The sequence below is a fragment of the Perognathus longimembris genome, chromosome 7 (genome assembly GCF_023159225.1).
Source record: "Perognathus longimembris pacificus isolate PPM17 chromosome 7, ASM2315922v1, whole genome shotgun sequence".
Classification (NCBI taxonomy): Eukaryota; Metazoa; Chordata; class Mammalia; order Rodentia; family Heteromyidae; genus Perognathus; species Perognathus longimembris.
Genome location: NC_063167.1, coordinates 34,543,971 through 34,561,708, shown reverse-complemented (window position 1 = coordinate 34,561,708; position 17,738 = coordinate 34,543,971). Strand labels below are relative to the sequence as shown.

The 17,738-nt window shown below is 39.8% G+C and overlaps 1 protein-coding gene across 2 annotated transcripts; it reads right to left on the bottom strand.

Moving 5' to 3' along the window:
• Nucleotides 1-223: 223 nt before the first annotated feature.
• Nucleotides 224-17,714, bottom strand: Btf3l4 (basic transcription factor 3 like 4). Of its 2 annotated transcripts, XM_048351307.1 has the most exons (6): nt 17,554-17,714; nt 13,738-13,804; nt 9,945-10,058; nt 3,926-4,127; nt 3,106-3,165; nt 224-1,933 (listed from the first exon to the last, which is right to left on the bottom strand). In XM_048351307.1, exons 2-6 carry the CDS (start codon nt 13,789-13,791, stop codon nt 1,887-1,889), a joined length of 477 nt encoding a protein of 158 aa, XP_048207264.1. In that variant the 5' UTR covers nt 13,792-13,804; nt 17,554-17,714; the 3' UTR covers nt 224-1,886. The 2 variants fall into 2 exon arrangements, with proteins under 2 accessions (XP_048207264.1, XP_048207265.1); XM_048351308.1 differs by lacking the exon at nt 13,738-13,804 and having other exon boundaries at nt 17,554-17,691.
• Between the last annotated feature and the right edge of the window lie 24 nt (nt 17,715-17,738).

Sequence of the window (17,738 nt, the reverse complement as noted above, 5' to 3'; positions counted from 1 at the left end):
GAAGTTGTCCACCCTATACTCTCTGCAACACAATGTGCCCCTCTGAGGTAGCTGGAGGAAGAGACTTTTTAACTATTGTAGACCACGCGCAACTACTATGCTAACAATAGATGAGATATTATTTCAAAATTACTGCACTAAAATTCACTGGGGCTGAGGAGTAAAGGAGAAACACAAAAGAAGGAAATTCTATAGACAATAATAAGAGAAGCACAAGAGGAAATACGGTCCTCCTTTGTACTGTTATTTTATTACTGTTATTTTATTAAGTCCATATATTAAATAAAACATAACAGGAAAATCAACGAACTTATAAAATAGGACTTGAAGTGTTTGGATGAAAAAGAAAAAACCTCCACAAGAACTATGCCTTCATGTCTACAGATTTCTCATGTTGTTGGTCTTGAACTTTAGATATCAAGTAAAGATATCTACCTTGAAACATAAGCTGGAATGCTGTATGGTTAAGCTGCAGTTAGTATAGTGATAGGCCAGAAAAATGCTAGATTTTCTAAATCTTATCCTTAAAATATTGGATATAATAAATGCTGATATGCAAAATGCAAGCTTTTAGCAAATAGCAAGAAGGAAACTTGAGTGAAAGAATGCAACTTATCTCCAAGACCCTCTAAAAGGTGAAAAATAAATAGTGTGTTTTACAGTGCTCCCCCTCCCAAAGCATTGTTATAAGCATGCAGAGGGTGTTGTGAGCAGTTACAATAATAAGATCTAACCTAGAGGTAGGTTCAAGGCCAAGAGTAGGAATGATGAATCCCCTTGAGGCCAGTACCATGTTATGGAATGCCCATTTGTGCTAGAGCATGAGTCTATGGCCTATTTTTTTTTTTTAAATCATTTAAAAGGACATTCGAAATGTCAACTTTGCGGAAACAGAGGCATTCTTGCACCTGCTAATGAGAACAGCTAGGATACAGGATATGGCTGGCATGAATGTTTCTAGCAAGCACATGCTAGAAAAAAAAAGCACATGCTACTTTAGTTTGAAATCTACCAAACGGTAACATTGAGGGGAAATATAAAGCTAAAGATGGAATCGTTGTTCCTCAAGATGAGGGAACAAAATCTTACAAAAAGAGGTACTAGGCACTCATTTAACTCTCTATGGAGAACATCCCTCTTAGGCTAGGCAGAAGATGAGGAAGAATATTAATTACCAAAGGCGGATCAGGCTATTTAAAGACCAAAGTGAGAGGGAAAATAGCCTATCAGGAAGAAAGCTAGTAGAAGTTCTTCTGGGTCTGACTCGGTAGAATGAACCAAAGGCAACCACACCAAAGATACCCAACTTGTTACTTCAGCTACAAGTGGATGGCAAAATGTCTCAAGACATTTGAACCCAGAAAAATGTATGAAAACTATGATAGTTAGCCAAGTAAATTAAAACCAGACCTCCAATGATAAAAAAAAAAAACTCTTTAGATCTGAAGTCAAGTACTCATTTTTCATTAATTCTGTTCATTATTGGGGAAAAAAGGTAACAAATGGGAAGATTTGCTTTATTTCTACTAGGGAAGGAGAGGATAAATAGAACTGTTTTCGAATTGCTCTCCACTGTGAACACACATACCACACGCATACATATACATACATACACCAAAGACACCCCCCCCAAAAAGAAGAATCTAAAACCCAAAACCCTCAAACTGCACCACTACTTCATATTTTGACCAAAAGTATAGATCCTGGAAGTGCAAAATGCAAAATCAAATGACCAAAAAATGCTGAATAAACAGCATTGTTAATATACAAAATATTTATATTACTGTACTAGTAATGTGATGTTCTCCATGTCTGTAAAACTTTGGAACCACATAGCTGATTTGTTAAATCTAGTCCATGCCAGCTTCCAAAAACCAGAAAAGATTTTAGTTTGCTTCATTCTTTGATGCTTCATCAAAATTTTCTACAAGATCTGGCAAAAAAGAAAGAAAAAAAAGCAAATGATTCAAAGAAAAATAAAAAAGTAAATGGAATATCTAACTTTTAACCCCAATAAAATAAAAATTATTACAATTAAGATTAGCCAAATTAGAACAAGGCAAAAATGAATTGGTAGTATTTTACTAATACTGATTCATTTATTAATTAATTTAAAACAGTAGTCTTAGAAATGTTTATTATTTTTAAAATCTATGCAAACTAAGGCAAATCCCATTTTCATATGCCAATTTATAATTCTCACAGAATTTTTTAAGTAACTGCATATTTTTAATGATAGTGATTTCAATTTAACAAATACAAGCAATAAAAGGCTTTATATGATAAAAGCAATTATGTGATAATTGCTGATTTCTAAGTTCTAAATGAGAGGATTTTATCCTTTTCGTTAATCCTGTCTATACCATTGTAAATCAATTTAAATTAAAAATTCACAATCAACAAATCCTATACAATAAATGAAATGAGATTAAAAGGATGTTAAAAAAAAAATCTTAAGACTAAGTCAGGTGCCAGTGGCTCATGCCTGTAATCCTAGCTACTAACTAAATCATGATCAAAGGATCATGGTTTGAAGCCAGCCAAGGTAGGAAAGTCTATGAGATTCTTATTTCCAATTAGCCACCAAAAAGCCAGAAGTGGACTATGACTCAAATGGTAGAGCACTAGCCTTGAGTACAAAAGCTCAGGGACAGCATCAAGGTCTTGGGTTCAAGCCCCCAGATTGGTACCAAAAGAAAGATAGAAAAAAACAACCTCGGACTAAAGAAATCTCATAGTTGGTTATATGAATTATTTTTTAAATAAGAAATGATTAAAATTCATTAAATGATTCAACATTTTTTTCCTGTAAAGACGATAGGGTTTTAGTATATGAAATATATATGTGTATATATATATATATTCTGTTCATGTTACATTGTAAAAACATGTAACTACAGGATATGTATTGTTATATTACTAGATGACAAGTCTTTTTGTCAAGAGTATGAGGTGGACTACTGCATATTATGAATTAAATCCCCCAAAGAAACACAAAATTCTTTGTAATTCTGTTAAATATCTCATTTATTTTTCATCTGCCTTCTAGTTAAATTTTTTTTGCTTGACTGAAAAAAAAGAGAAAGAATAAGGAATGTGATTTACCTGGAACATCATCATCCTCCTCATCAATGTCTTCTGGTTTTGGTGCCTTGCTATCCAACACTACAATAAGTTTGTTTTAATATTAGTCTCAGAAAATAAAGAACTTTACAGAACACTGTAATGTGCCTTTTTATTCTTGTCTAAATGTCATATAGCTGATCAGAAAAAGCTTACTACTGGTCAGTATAAAATCTACTTTTGTTTTTCTTAAGAAATATTAAAATCAATAAAACTTTAACTTAGATATATACTAAATGTAGTGACAAATGCAAAACAAAGGTAAATGTTATATGCCAAGTGGAATAACTTAAATAAGCTGGAATACAAAAATATTATTATAATTATACTGGCCATATTATCCAGATAAAAATTATTATTCAACACTTTTTCCATTCTTTTACGTAGCATGAACACTGAAATATCAGTCTCTTTGATTTTTGGGGACAAAAGACATTTGGTATCAAGACTAAGATTATCTTGGAAATTCAGAATTTATGATTATTTGTTTATGATTATTTCATCTGAGTATTCTATAGACCACACTATACATTTATTAGAGAAAGTTTCTGCTCGGCAAGCACTCTACCACTAAGCCACATTCCCAATCCGAAGAAATTTTATGAAGCATACAATTGTTATTATGTAAAATAATTACATATTAAGGTAAATCCCCTCAGTTTGGGGACACTTGGCTGGGGATTGGTAGAGCACTTGCCTTGTATATTTATAAAAAAAAAAAAAAGGAATGGGGTATCTTTTAAATTATTAAGTTCTTTAATTAAAGTGAGGAAGGAAAAGGGTCCTAACTTACAATACTTACCTTGCCGAGGGAACTGTTCTGCTAACTTTCTAAGACTTGTTAAGCTGTCAGCTCCGAGCTGACTTAATATTCCGGGAAGCATTTCTGTGATTGGTTTGGCTTCTGCATGACCAGTAATTGCAAAGGTGTTAGCTGAGAGGGAAGCTTGTACTTTGGGGTTGTTGAAATGAATAACTGTCCCGTCATCTTTAATCATGTTCACCTGCAAAAAAATCACAATATTTAAAAAATGTACGTCACAAGCTAAGAATAACTAAACGAATAAAACTAAAACATATCTTTTTTTTTTTTCCTGTCGGCTGAGGGGCTTGAACTCAGGGCCTGGCCACTCTCCTTGAGCTTTGTCATTCAAAGCCAGTGCTCTACTACTTTGAGTCATAGCACCACTTCTGGTTTTCTGGTGATTAACTGAAAATAAGAGTCTCATAGACTTTACTGCTTGGGCTGGCTTTGAAGTGCAACTCTTAGATCTCTGAATAGCTAGGATTACAGCTGTGAGCCACCCGTGCCCAGCTTAAAAGACTATCTTTTAAAAAGTATTTACACAATTATGGTTTTCTCCTTAACAGCCATGAAGTCTCAAAGTAGCAACTAGTTAAATAATGGGTATAGGTGGAGAAAGATCCCACCAATAGAATTTAATTGTGTAGATGACAAAAATTATTAGGATAGTCAAAACTACAAAACTGTATTTGTAGAATCTATATTTCAGCTGGGAATATGGCCTAGTGGCAAGAGTGCTTGCCTCCCATACATGAAGCCCTGGATTCAATTCCCTAGCATCACATATACAGAAAACGGCTAGAAGTGGCACTGTGGCTCAAGTGGCAGAGTGCTAGCCTTGAGTAAAAAGAAGCCAGGGACAGTGCTCAGGCCCTGAGTTCAAGCCCCAGGACTGGCAAAAAAAAAAAAAAAAAAAAAGCAAATAGAAGTCTGAGTTTGAAATATAGATTCTAATTTATTTTTATTTTATTTTTATTTATTTTACCAGTCCTGGGGCTTGGACTCAGGGCCTGAGCACTGTCCAAGGCTTCTTTTTGCTCAAGGCTAGCACTCTACCACTTGAGCTACAGCTCCACTTCTCGCTTTTTTCTATATATGTGGTGCTGAGGAATCGTACCCAGGGCTTCATCTATACAAGGCAAGCACTTTACCACTGGGCCATATTCCCCAAACTCAGACTTTTATAAGAAAAAAGTTCACATACATGGATGGATATACAGAACTCAGGGCCTGAGCACTGTCGAATGCTAGTCCTCTGCCACTTGAGCCACAGTGCCACTTCTGGCTTTTTTGTTTATGTGGTGCTGAGGAATCGAACCCAGGGCTTCCTACATGCAAGGTAAGCACTCTACTGCTAAGTGATATTTTCAGCCTAAAAATTATTTATTTATTTATTTGCAGTCCTGGGCCTTGAACTCAGGGCCTGAGCACTGTCCCTGGCTTCTTTTCTTGCTCAAGGCTAGCATTCTGCCACTTGAGCCACAGTGCCACTTCTGGCCATTTTCGATATATGTGGTGCTGAGGAATCGAACCTAGGGCTTCATGTATGGGAGGCAACCACTCTTGCCATTAGGCCATATTCCCGGCCCCCCAAACTAACTTCTTCATGACAATACCAGAAGTGGTGCTGTGGCTCAAGTAGTAGAGGATTAGCATTGAACTGAAGAGCTCAGGAACAGCACCCAAACCCAGAGTTCAAGCCCCACAACTGACCAAACAAACAAAAGGACAATTAATGACACTACCCATTTTCCTACTCAATTTACACTACCAAACAAAATCAGTACAATTACTACTTGGTGGAGTAGCATCTTACTTGAGGGACGGATTTCAAATCTGTTGTGACTTTAAAGTGTATAAGTAAAAATGTCTCAAATTCCAACACTTGACACACTTTTTTTTTTTTGCCAGTCCTGGGGCTTGAACTTAGGGCCTGAGGACTGGTTCCTGGCTTAATTTTGCTCAAGGCTAGCCCTCTACCACTTGAGCCACAGCGCCACTTCTGGCTTTTTCTATATATGTGGTGCTGAGGAATTGAACTCAGGGCTTCCTATATACGAGACAGTCTACCACTAGGCCATATTCCCAGCCCTTGAGACAGCTTTTTTACAAGTGTAAAAAAAAAAATATATATATATATATATATTTTAGTGAGCGTACAGGAGCTTGAACTCAGAGCTTGAGTGCTCTCTCTTTATTTGCTCAAGACAAATACTCTTGGGCCAGAGCTCCAATTCTGGCTTTTTTTTTTTTTTTTGGATGGTTAAACTATATTCCTAGCCCTTGGTTTATTTAGCGCTGGCCTTGAACTCATTATATAGCCCAGGCTGTTCTTGAACTCTCAATCTTCCTGATGCTAGGATTATAGATATGCACTACCATACCCAAATTACCTGATTTTCAAAAAATCCAAATCCCCACTAAGCAAGCTAGCTTTAGTTTTGAGAATTAATGGATATCTTAAAATTTTATTGCTACTCCATATATGTGATGGCACTTAAATATTTATGAGAAAATTCCTCTTTCATTGACTACTTCATGTTGGTTGAAAAAGATTGTTAAAGGATAAAAAACACAGTAAGTATCTGATTTCTCAGATGTTATAAGGTTTTGTGAGGCTGATGTCAAATTTTATGAGGACTGTAAGCTTTGTGCATACTTCCATGCTACCACCCCTCACGATATTATTTTACAGTTATGTACAGAATGTGACTCATTGCTCTTCCTACCAGTGAATAAAATAAAGTGATTCCTGTAGCAATCCTAAGTTCAAACCCCAGTACCACCAAAAACAGAAAAAAGAAAAAGAACAAAAAAGCCATAAACATCTTTAATCCTCCTGGGTGTGGTGGACAGTTTCATACTCTCCTCACCTAGAAAAACAACTTTTAAAAGCAGATGACTTGGAAGGGCTGGGAATATGGACTAGTGGCAAGAGTACTTGTTTCGTATATCTGAAGCCTTGGGTTCAATTCCTCAGTACCACATATATAGAAAATGGCCAGAAGTGGCGCTGTGGCTCAAGTGGCAGAGTGCTAGCCTTGAGCAAAAAAAAAAAAAAAAAAGCCAGGGACAGTGCTCAGGCCCTGAGTTCAAGGTCCAGGACTGGCAAAAAAAAAAAAAAGAAGATGATGATGATGACTTGGACTGGGAATGTGGCTTAGTGGTAGAGTGCTTGCCTTGAGCAAAAGGAAGCAGCTCAGGGACAGTGCCTAGGCCCCAAGTTCAAGCCGTAGGAATGGCCAAAAATAAAAAATATAAGAAAGATGATGACTTTTCTTTTCTGGCTTTGAACCATGATCATCAGATTTCAGCCTCCTGAGTTCCAGAAGATGACTTTTCTAGTGTCAAAAATCAATTCAGATCCAGATGCCAGTGGCTTACACCTATAATCTGAGCTACTCAGGCAGCTGAAATCTGAGAATCACGACTGAAAGATAGCCTGGGCAGAATAATCTGGGAGATTCTTATCTTCAATAAACCAGCAAGGAGCTGGCAATGGTACAGTGTCAGTCCTGAGCTGAAGCCCAGAGTTTAAGCCCCTGTATTGGCACACACATTAAAAAAATTAATTCTGCTATTTCTCCTTTCCATGTTATTTCTGATTCATGTTTTAATAACCTATTAAAAATTATGAAAGTGGAAAAATGTAAGATGTGGCTCAAGTGGTAAAGTGCTGAGTCTTACGCAAACAAAACCCAACCAAGAGTGCAAGGCCCTGCAAATCCAAGAATTGGCACTAAAATTTATGAGGTGGTAATGTGACAATTATGAGCTAGTAATGATATGATTGAATCTAGCTTATGGCAGTGAACATGTAAACACTGAAACCGAATAATGAGAAAGAAATGGATGGTAACATTACAAGTAGCTGATAATTTTCAAATATCTCCTGTAATAACATTAATCTTTGATCTCTTGTTTGATCAAAAGTAGTACCATCAAAATACAACAAATGGGGGATGAGAATGTGGCTCAGCGGGTAGAGTGCTTACCTAGCATGCATGAAGTCCTGGGTTCGATTCCTCAGCGCCACATAAACAGAAAAAGCCAGAAGTGGTGCTGTGGCTCAAGAGGTAGAGTGCTAGCCTTAAGCAAAAAGAAGCCGGGGGCAGTGCTCAGGCCCTGAGTCCAAGCCCCAGGACTGGCAAAAAGGAAAAAAAATACAACAAATGGATTTATATGTTTTTAATATTTTTGTGCTGGTCTTGGGGCTGGAACTCAGGGCCTGGGTGCTGTCTCTGAGTTTTTGTGCTCAAAGCTAGTGCGCTCTACCACTTAAGCCACGGCTCCACTTCTGGCTTTTGTGAGTTAATTGGAGATAAGAGTCTTAGACTTTCCTGCCGCAGGTGGCTTAGAACTAGCATCCTTAAAGCCTAGCCTCCTGAGTACATAGGATTATAGATGTGAGCCACTGGCACCCAGTGGATTCTTTTTTTTTTTTGGCCAGTCCTGGGCCTTGGACTCAGGGCCTGAGCACTGTCCCTGGCTTCTTTTTGCTCAAGGCTAGCACTCTGCCACCCGAGCAACAGCGCCCTTCTGGTCGTTTTCCATATACGTGGTGCTGGGGAATCAAACCGAGAGCTTCATGTGTAGGAGGCAAGTACTCTTGCCACTAGGCCATATTCCCAGCCCCCAGTGGATTCTTAAAAGTAGTAATCTTTAGTGAGTCCTAATTAAAAAAAAATAGTTGGGCATGGTGGGTGGCACATGCCTACAATCCTAGCTTCTTGGGAGGCAGAGCAGGAAGATTGTGATTTCAGGAGGGACTGAGCAAAGATAGTGAGAAGTTGGGCACTAGTGACTCAGACCTATAATCCTATCCATTCACAAGGCTGACATCTGAGGACAACCCGGGCAAACAAATCAGTGAAACGCCCATCTCCAATTAACCAGTGGCACTCTTGCCACTAGGCCATATTCCCAGCCCCGTGAGACTCTTATCTCCAATTAACCATCAGAAAACCACAAGTGGCACTGTGGCTCAAGTGATAGAGTGCTAGCCTTGAGCTGAAGAGTTCAGGGACAGAGCCCAGGCCCAGAGTTCAATCCCCACAACCGACAAAAAAAAAAAAAAAAAAAAAAAAAAAGAGCCAGAAGCAGAGTTGAAGGCCAAGGGGAAAGCACTAGCCTTGAGCACAAAAGTTCAGGAATAGGGTCCAGGCCCTGAGTTCAAGCCTCAGGAGCAGCACCAAAAAACCAAAAACCAAAAAAGAGAGAGTTATTATAGAATACAAAGGTGAGCTTAGAGTTAAAAAACAAACAAAAACTACTGTGAAGAAATACTGTTGCTCAAGTGGTAGAACACTACAATAGCATGTAGGCCCTGAGTTCAAGCCCCAGTACTGACACCAATATGTATATATTGAGGCAATACTGACGTTTACCTCCATATTATTAGAAAAAGTATCTTGGCAGCTGTGGTGGACACATCTGTATTCCCAGCACTCAGGAGGCACACGCAGGCTAGCTTGGTTTAAGGTGCCTAGTAAGACTCTTTATCCTAAGAGCCAAGAACACATGGTATAAGCCTGAAAACCTGGCAATGCATGAGGCTGAGATCTGGAGGATCTCAGTTGAAATCATCCAGAGGAGTGGAGATAGGGGAGTCCCAGAGACCACATCTCCAATTAACTAGCAAAATGTCAGACTGAAGCTTTGGCTCAAATTTTAGTGTCAGCTAGGAGCAAGAAAACTGAATGAGAGCTTACGGCCCCAAGTTTAAGCCCTGTTACTGGCATAAAAACAAAAGAGAATAAAAGGAGAAAAAATCTTTATTTTACATTAAAATTCAAAATGAGTTTTATTATATGCAAATAACTGAGTCTGAAAAATATAAAAAAACATTTTTACTAAAATAATTTGGTTTCATCCAGAAAGCAAAATCAACAGCTTGTCTTTCAAAGACATCCAAGTGACAATATAAAAGATTCTTCTCAGCTGATATTGAAAAGTCTAGACAATTATGTACATATGTACTGTTTGCCCACAATTTTAAGTTTCAAAGTGATCATACCTCTTCAATACCAGCTATATTATTCACTGCCAGTTTTTTTAGAGAACTCTGAAGCTTTTTGTCATCAGCTGTAGCTGTTCTATGTACCACCTTCTTCTTTCTGCGAGCTGTACCCTGGAAAATAACCAGATGTTAGCATACCTAGCAACTGACAATAGCAATTACATTTTCCTATCCACCACAATCTTTTTTTTTTCCCACCACAATCTTAAAACTTACTTTTTTTGTGCCAGTCCTGGGGCATGGGACTCAGGGCCTGAGCACTGTCCCTGGCTTCTTTTTTGCTCAAGTCTAGCACTCTACCTCTTGAGTCACAGTGCCACATCCAGCCTTTTCTGTGTATGTGGTGCTGAGGAATCGAATGTTAGGCAAGCACTCTACAGCTAAACCACATTCCCAGCCCCCAAATTCACATTTTAAAATAGGAATTGTAATAATTACTAAAAAAGAACCTAAATAGGAATAATAATAATTTAAAAAATCTAAACAATTACTAGTAAGTAATAATGATAATAATATCATTACTACTACTAATAGTAATGGTAATAATAATTAAGATTGTTCAGAGTTGTCTGTTACTCTAAACCAGGTTTTTCAAGAGCAGGTCTTGCCAGTTCTTATTCTTATCTATGTATAGCCTTTATCTTTTTTTTTTTTGCTGCCAGTCCTGGGGCTTGGACTCAGGGCCTGAGCACTGTCCCCGGCTTCTTTTTGCTCAAAGCTAGCACTCTGCCACTTGAGCCACAGCGCCACTTCTGGCCGTTTTCTGTATATATGGTGCTGGAGAATTGAACCCAGGGCTTCATGTATACGAGGCAAGCAGTCTAGGCCATAGAGTGCCACTAGACATATTCCCAGCCCCCGCTTTATCATTTCTTTATGTCTCAAAATACTGTTTGCTAATAAAACATATTTTATAACTTCTGGACAACATAGTGCACTTTATAACAATTTTGAAACATAAGAAATTTTTCTTGGGGCTGGGGATATAGCCTAGTGGCAAGAGTGCCTGCCTCGGATACACGAGGCCCTAGGTTCGATTCCCCAGCACCACATATACAGAAAACGGCCAGAAGGGGCGCTGTGGCTCAAGTGGCAGAGTGCTAGCCTTGAGCGGGAAGAAGCCAGGGACAGTGCTCAGGCCCTGAGTCCAAGGCCCAGGACTGGCCAAAAAAAAAAAGAAATTTTTCTTAAAACCCTTACAAATCTTCCAATCTTTGCCAATCCAGTCCGAGGCCTGTGTAACTCCACCCCCCCCCCCCCCCCCGGTCCTGAGGCTTGAACTCAAGGCCTGGGCATTATCCTTGAGTTTCTTTTGCTCAAGGATAGCACTCTACCACTTGAGCCACAGTGCCACTTCCAGCTTTTTGTATTTATGTGGTACTGAGGAACTGAACCCAGGGCTTCATGCATGCTATGCAAACACTATTATTAAGCCACATTCTTAGCCCCCTGGCTAAACTCTTAAGAATAATAATATACTGAGGATTAAATCACTACTATATAAGCATTCTGTAATTTGAGAATCTAGGAATGAAGAGATATCAAGTTCTTGCTTTAAGTTCTTAACCTATAGTAACAGAGAAAGGTGAATAAATACATAAACAAGTTAGATCAATTCAAACAAGATAAAGGCTATAATAAACAACAGCAAAAATAGACGATGGTAACTAAGAATGTCTGGGTGGGAGCAAAGTATTATTTTATTAAAATGTCCAGGCAAACATCCTCTGAAAAGGTGACATCAATTGAGACCCACAACTAAGGGAAGAGTGATCCAAGCAAAATGACACAAGGCTGAACTTGTACTTTCTAGAGAAAGTGAGCCAATATGGCTAAAGCAGAGCAAACAGTAAGAAGAGAAAAATAAAATCTGAGAAATAGACAAGGCCAGATAGAGTAGCCTAGAACACCATTGGTAGAAGTTGGATCTTATTCTAACTGCAACAGGAAGACATTCAATGTCCTAGGTATGGGAATGACTTCATCTATTTATTTATTTACAACTAAGGTTGCCGTGTAGATAATGGGCTACCAATCAGACTATAATGACAGTAGTCAGAGTGTTCCTACAACATTCCTGGGAAGAGATGGCAGTGTGGCAGTAGAGATAATGAAGGTGAGACTGTCACAGAGATTTCAGATGGATTAGATGCAGAACGTGAGGAAGACAAGAATCTAGGATGATGCTTAGGATTTGGGCCAGGGAAAACAGGATGAAAATTATGTATTTTTTTTAACTTTTATTTATTTATTTATTTTTGCCAGTCCTGGGGCTTGAACTCAGGGCCTGAGCACTGTCCCTGAGCTTCTTTTGCTCAAGGCTAGAACTCTGCCACTTGGGCCACAGTGCTACTTCTGGCCTTTTCTGTTTATGTGGTGCTGAGGAATAGAACCCAGGGCTTCATGCATGCTAGGCAAGCACTCTACACTAAGCCACATTCCTAGTCCCGACAATGCTATATATTTTTTTTTTTATCAAGAATAGCTAGATTACAGGTGCAACCCACTAGTACCAGGCAAGTAATAAGTTTTTCTTTATCCTTTAAATCCCAGCTTGCCTCCTCCCAAGCAAAAGCACCTTGTAGTTCTTTATAACTCACAATTCCTAAAGGTAACTGAACATGTCTCTTTTCCAAGCTGAGCTGTATCAGAGCAAGGCATCTTACTTATCAACTTTGTGCTCAATAAACAGTAGATCAATGAATTTATCAACCACTGATTTAAAACGTGTAATTGTGATGTGCTGCATCAAGTCTTTCCAGAAATGTCCAACCTATGGTTCCTGAATATCCCTAGTCTTTTTATTGATGTACTAAATTATGCTTGATGCTACAATGTGACTTCTGTGATTATGAGTACGTTAATATGACCCCAGTCATATAACTGTGACATTATGAAAGGAGAAGGTAAAGTCACCTCTTACCTTCCCCACTCCTGTCACCATCCCCAGGAGCTCTGGTTATTATCAATGTAAATAACAGAGCTCCTGATACAGTTTCTTATCTACCCATACAGTATACTGGGCAAAGACAAGGGTAAAATATTTTCCTTAAGCCTGGGGCTACTTCAAGGAATGAGAAAGCTTATGTTCTTTCTTTTTTTTTTTTTGTCTGTTGTAGGGCTTGAATTGAGGGCCTGGGTGCTGTCCCTGAGCTCTTTTGCTCAAGGCTAGTACTCTACCACTTTGAACCTCAGGTCCACTTCCAGTTTTCTGGTAGCTAACTGGAGATAGGAGTCTCATGGACTCTCCTACCTGGGCTGGCTTCAAATTGTAATCCTCAGATCTCAGCCTAGGATTACAGGTGTGAGCCACAAGCACCCAGCTCATGTTCATATTCACCAACATAGGAGAATGGGTAGGAATTTGTGGCCACATTAACAAACTATACCATCAGCTCAAACATCTCAAAACTTCCTGTAAGCCTATCTGCACTACATGATCATCAGTCAAGATAAGGTAACCCTAGCACCTGGCATGCCCTGTAGAGTATAGCACTTGCCAGTGCCAGAAACCATGTTAGATATTTCATAATTACTACTCTAGTTGGGTAATTTGTTCATGTCATGGAATGTGTTGATTGTCTGGATTCAAAAGTGGCTCTCGCCACTGCACCACTGGAGATAGCATTCTTGTTATGTGTAGATCTAGACAGATTATTTTCATATTGGAATGTGGTTGGATCTTAATTATTGAAGAGGTTTTTATACTTTCAGCGACCACAAATCCAAAATAGTAATACTACCTGATAATCATCCATTCTCCTCTCAAGTGTTTTTACACCACACTCACCTTGCCCCCTATCCGGACCTGAGCCTGAAGTTTGGCTAACTTTTCTTGATTCATGCTGTTGATAAATCTAGGGAGGGGGAAAAATAGATTTGTTAAAGTCACCGTTTAACCAGAAATTAAAAAACCATTTATATAAACAGTACTTCTTGGCTCACTGAACTTTCCATATATATTAACACAATGACCATATTAATAATGTCCCTATTAACACATATTAATAACTTCTCGCTTCATAAACCTGAAATTTAATCATATCACAAAGGAGTCAAATACACAAGCGGAAAAGAGTGTTGTAGATGTAACTCTGTAGTAAAATGCTTGCCTAGCATGGGCAAAACCCTGAGTTCTGAGTTCAATCCCCAGCATCATTAAAAAAAAAAGTCAAAGTCATCTATTTGAGGATTACCCCATTAAAATATAATTTAGTTCTTCAGCATTCAGTAAAATCTAACCAATTATGAAATCCCTGTTGGCATACTAGTTTTTTCTCAAGACTTTTATGCAAAGAACTGTTACCAAATGTTATTAGCAAAACCCTTCAAACAGATCATTTTCTTCCTAATCACTCTATTTCTCATGAACCATAGAGTTGTTAAAAAAAAATAAAGGGGAAAAAAACCCCAACAGGCTGAGAAAATAAACTCAACAATAGGCTGTGTAAAGGTTAAGGTATGAAATAGTCATGTCCTTTACCCAAGGTCAGATGACTTATTAATTATGTGAAAATAGTAACAAATTTGCAGACATTCAGTGCTTCTGAAACACTGCAGAATTTATTAAATACCTTGTGTTTATACACCAATTCACATTTGATAAGATATCCTTACATTTAGGGTAAAATGTTTAACTGCACAACTTAACAAAAATACACTTGGCTACATTAATAGGAAGTAACTGCAGAGGAAGATTCTTCAAAGTACTCTTGATTTTGAGGATTTTAAGAATTTTAAGATTATAAAATTATGTATTCTAGCCTGGTCAAATGATATTCCTACAAAGGAAATATATGTTTATAATGGGGCAGAACATTCCACACCATATAAACAAATAAAAGCCAATTTAAATCTTGTTTGACTTGTTCCGTGGCTTAATAGGTCATTACTGAGATGTGGAGGGAATGCTGTTATTAAATCTTTTTTGTCAAAGTCTTTAACTCCTGCAACATCATTTCTCATGTGAAAAAGACATTGTTTTCTATACTTGAAAAATGACAAAGATTATATAATTGCTAATCTGTACTGACATTGAATTGAAGTATTAATCTGTACATACCTAAAGTCCAGTTCCCAAATGACAATTCTAACCTATGATTTCTTTTTTTTTTTTTGGCCAGTCCTAGGCCGTGAACTCAGGGCCTGAGCACTGTCCCTGGCTTCTTTTTTGCTCAAGGCTAGCACTCTGCCACTTGAGCCACAGGGCCACTTCTGGCCATTTTCTGTATATGTGGTGCTGAGGAATGGAACCCAGGGCCTCATGTATACTAGGCAAGCACTCTTGCCACTAGGCCATATTCCCAGCCCCAACCTATGATTTCTTACTGTTTGCCCAGTATCACATTGTAATGCTCAAGCAGCTTTTATGGGAGGAATTGTGTACCATCTAAAACAAAGAGTTTTACGTGTGTAGATCTTAGCTCCGCCACAGACTTAACACTTGCTGATGCAAACCTTAATTTTGATACTCAGATGTTTACAGAAAAGGACTAATACTGCCTCTATCAAAGAATGTGGCCATGAAGATAAAGTAATAAAGTGCTTAAGGAATTTCTTGCAAAAAGGGAGTTTAGGAAATCTTCTGCATTTTGAAGTAACAATCCCCAAGAGATGCAATAAGCAAAGTCAAGGCAGAGTCCTGACTTGTTTGAAATGAAAGCAAGAGGCTGGGGATATAGCCTAGTGGCAAGAGTGCCTGCCTCGGATACACGAGGCCCTAGGTTCGATTCCCCAGCACCACATATACAGAAAACGGCCAGAAGCGGCGCTGTGGCTCAAGTGGCGGAGTGCTAGCCTTGAGCGGGAAGAAGCCAGGGACAGTGCTCAGGCCCGGAGTCCAAGGCCCAGGACTGGCCAAAAAAAAAAGAAATGAAAGCAAGAATAAATATAACTGTTTAATAAATGTGTAGATGAAAGAATAAATTCTATTCCAGGTGGTTAAGAAATCAGAATGGAGAAATCTTATTTCCAAGGAGTCCCTCAGAGAAAAGAAATTTTCGGGAAGTTAGAAATTTAAGGCAGCAGGGGAGGAAGAAATGAGCTATTTTATTAGTAAGTTGGAGTAAATAGTAAATTAAGAGACTTAGTAAATAGACTCAATCTACGAGAGAAGTCAAGCTCAGAATTTGCAGAAGACCTCAACAATCACATGGCTTAATATCCTACTACATCCAATCTTTATTGTATCTATCACTTATGTTTTATATGTAATGCCATCTCAAATATCTGCTAGCAACAGCAGGGTATGAATTATCAACAATTTACCTCTTTCCCAATTTAACAAAAATGAGAGGGCTGGAGGTGTGGCCCAAAAGTGGTAAGTGTGACTGCCTAGTAAGTAAGCTTGAGGCCCAGTCCAAACCTGGGCCCTGAAAAACAACAAAAAACTAAAAAAAAAGTTAAACAAAGTGTCTGAAGGAGAGTTCTTTTTTATGACCCAAGTGGAGAAGGAACTTCCTAAGGCTACAAGATTCGTTGGGTTCCCTGGGGATCCAAGGGTCATTTAAGCACTTTCCTCAAGGACTCAAGAAAAACTGTGAATAGTGAGGTTAATCAATACTTGATACCATGTGCTTAAATTCCAAGCAGGCACGTTCACATACATACATCATGTTTACACAATTTTAAAAACTGAACCTTTGGTCTCATCTTAAAAAAAAAATCATGTGAGGTTTCTATAAGAGAAGGGCAGGCTGCGGAATTCGGAAGCCCAAGGTTCTACCACCTCAGGCTTCAAAACAAAAGTATTTTACTTTGGATTTGTGTGCCTCTCACATTAGTTGAGGGAGTTAGCCCCAAAGACTTCCCAAAGTTGCTTTGAGGGTTAAAGGTCATCTTATCCAGCACTTGATGGGGCTCACAGGGATACTTTCCTAACTGGTAACATTGTTACCAGTCCTGAAGGTGGGGGGGGGGGGGGGGAGAGGACAGCTGAGATTTGGTGAAAGAACGTGGGAACGGAAGTTGAAACCGCCATTCACTAGCTGTGTGACACATTTACCAGTGGGGTCAATCACTTGGCAGCGTGCTGGGGTTTTTAAGGATGGGCTCGTAGCTCCTCCAGGCAGAATGTAAACAAACACTGCCACAACCGGGTCAGGAGCGCGGCCACCGAGCGGCGGGTCGCCGTGACTTGGACCAGGTGGTGGTGGGTGGGGAAGACTGTAGTGCTAACCTCAGTTTCCCAATCTGGAGACCGGAAGGATCAAACCGGATGATCCCAGATCGGGTGTACGAAGCTCAAAGCCTCTGACATTGTGGCGGGTGGCTGGAGGAGGAGGAGGAACGGGACGGCGGGGGAGGTGTCCCCTCGCCTCCGGGGACAGGATCTCTGGGCTGGGGCCACAGCCGGCCTCTCCCCGAGCTCGCCTCCACAGAAGTGCGGTGATGCGTGGGACCTTTCCCTCCGGTGCCGACCCCCAGCTGCGCCGCCGGTAACCGACAGGCCAAGCCGGCCGCCTCCGCCCCCACTCCCCGCGCCGCGGCGGAAGTGGCAGCCCGAGCGGTTGGCGGGTGTCGAAAGAAGAGGGCGTGGGAGGGAGGGGGGAGACCGTGCGCAGCGCGGCCTACGGCCGTGGAGCGGCGGGACCGCCGGGGGTCTCACCTGAAACAGGGAGGGTCCTCCAACACCAGCACGCGGCCAGAGCAAGATGGCTGCCTCACCCGAGACAGAGAAAGACAGCTGGAGCTGGAGCGGCGGCGGCGGCGGCGGGAGCTGGAGCGGGGGGACTCACGTGACGCGGCGGCTCCGCCTCCCCCTCGGGGTGGCCTATACCGGGTGCGCGCCAC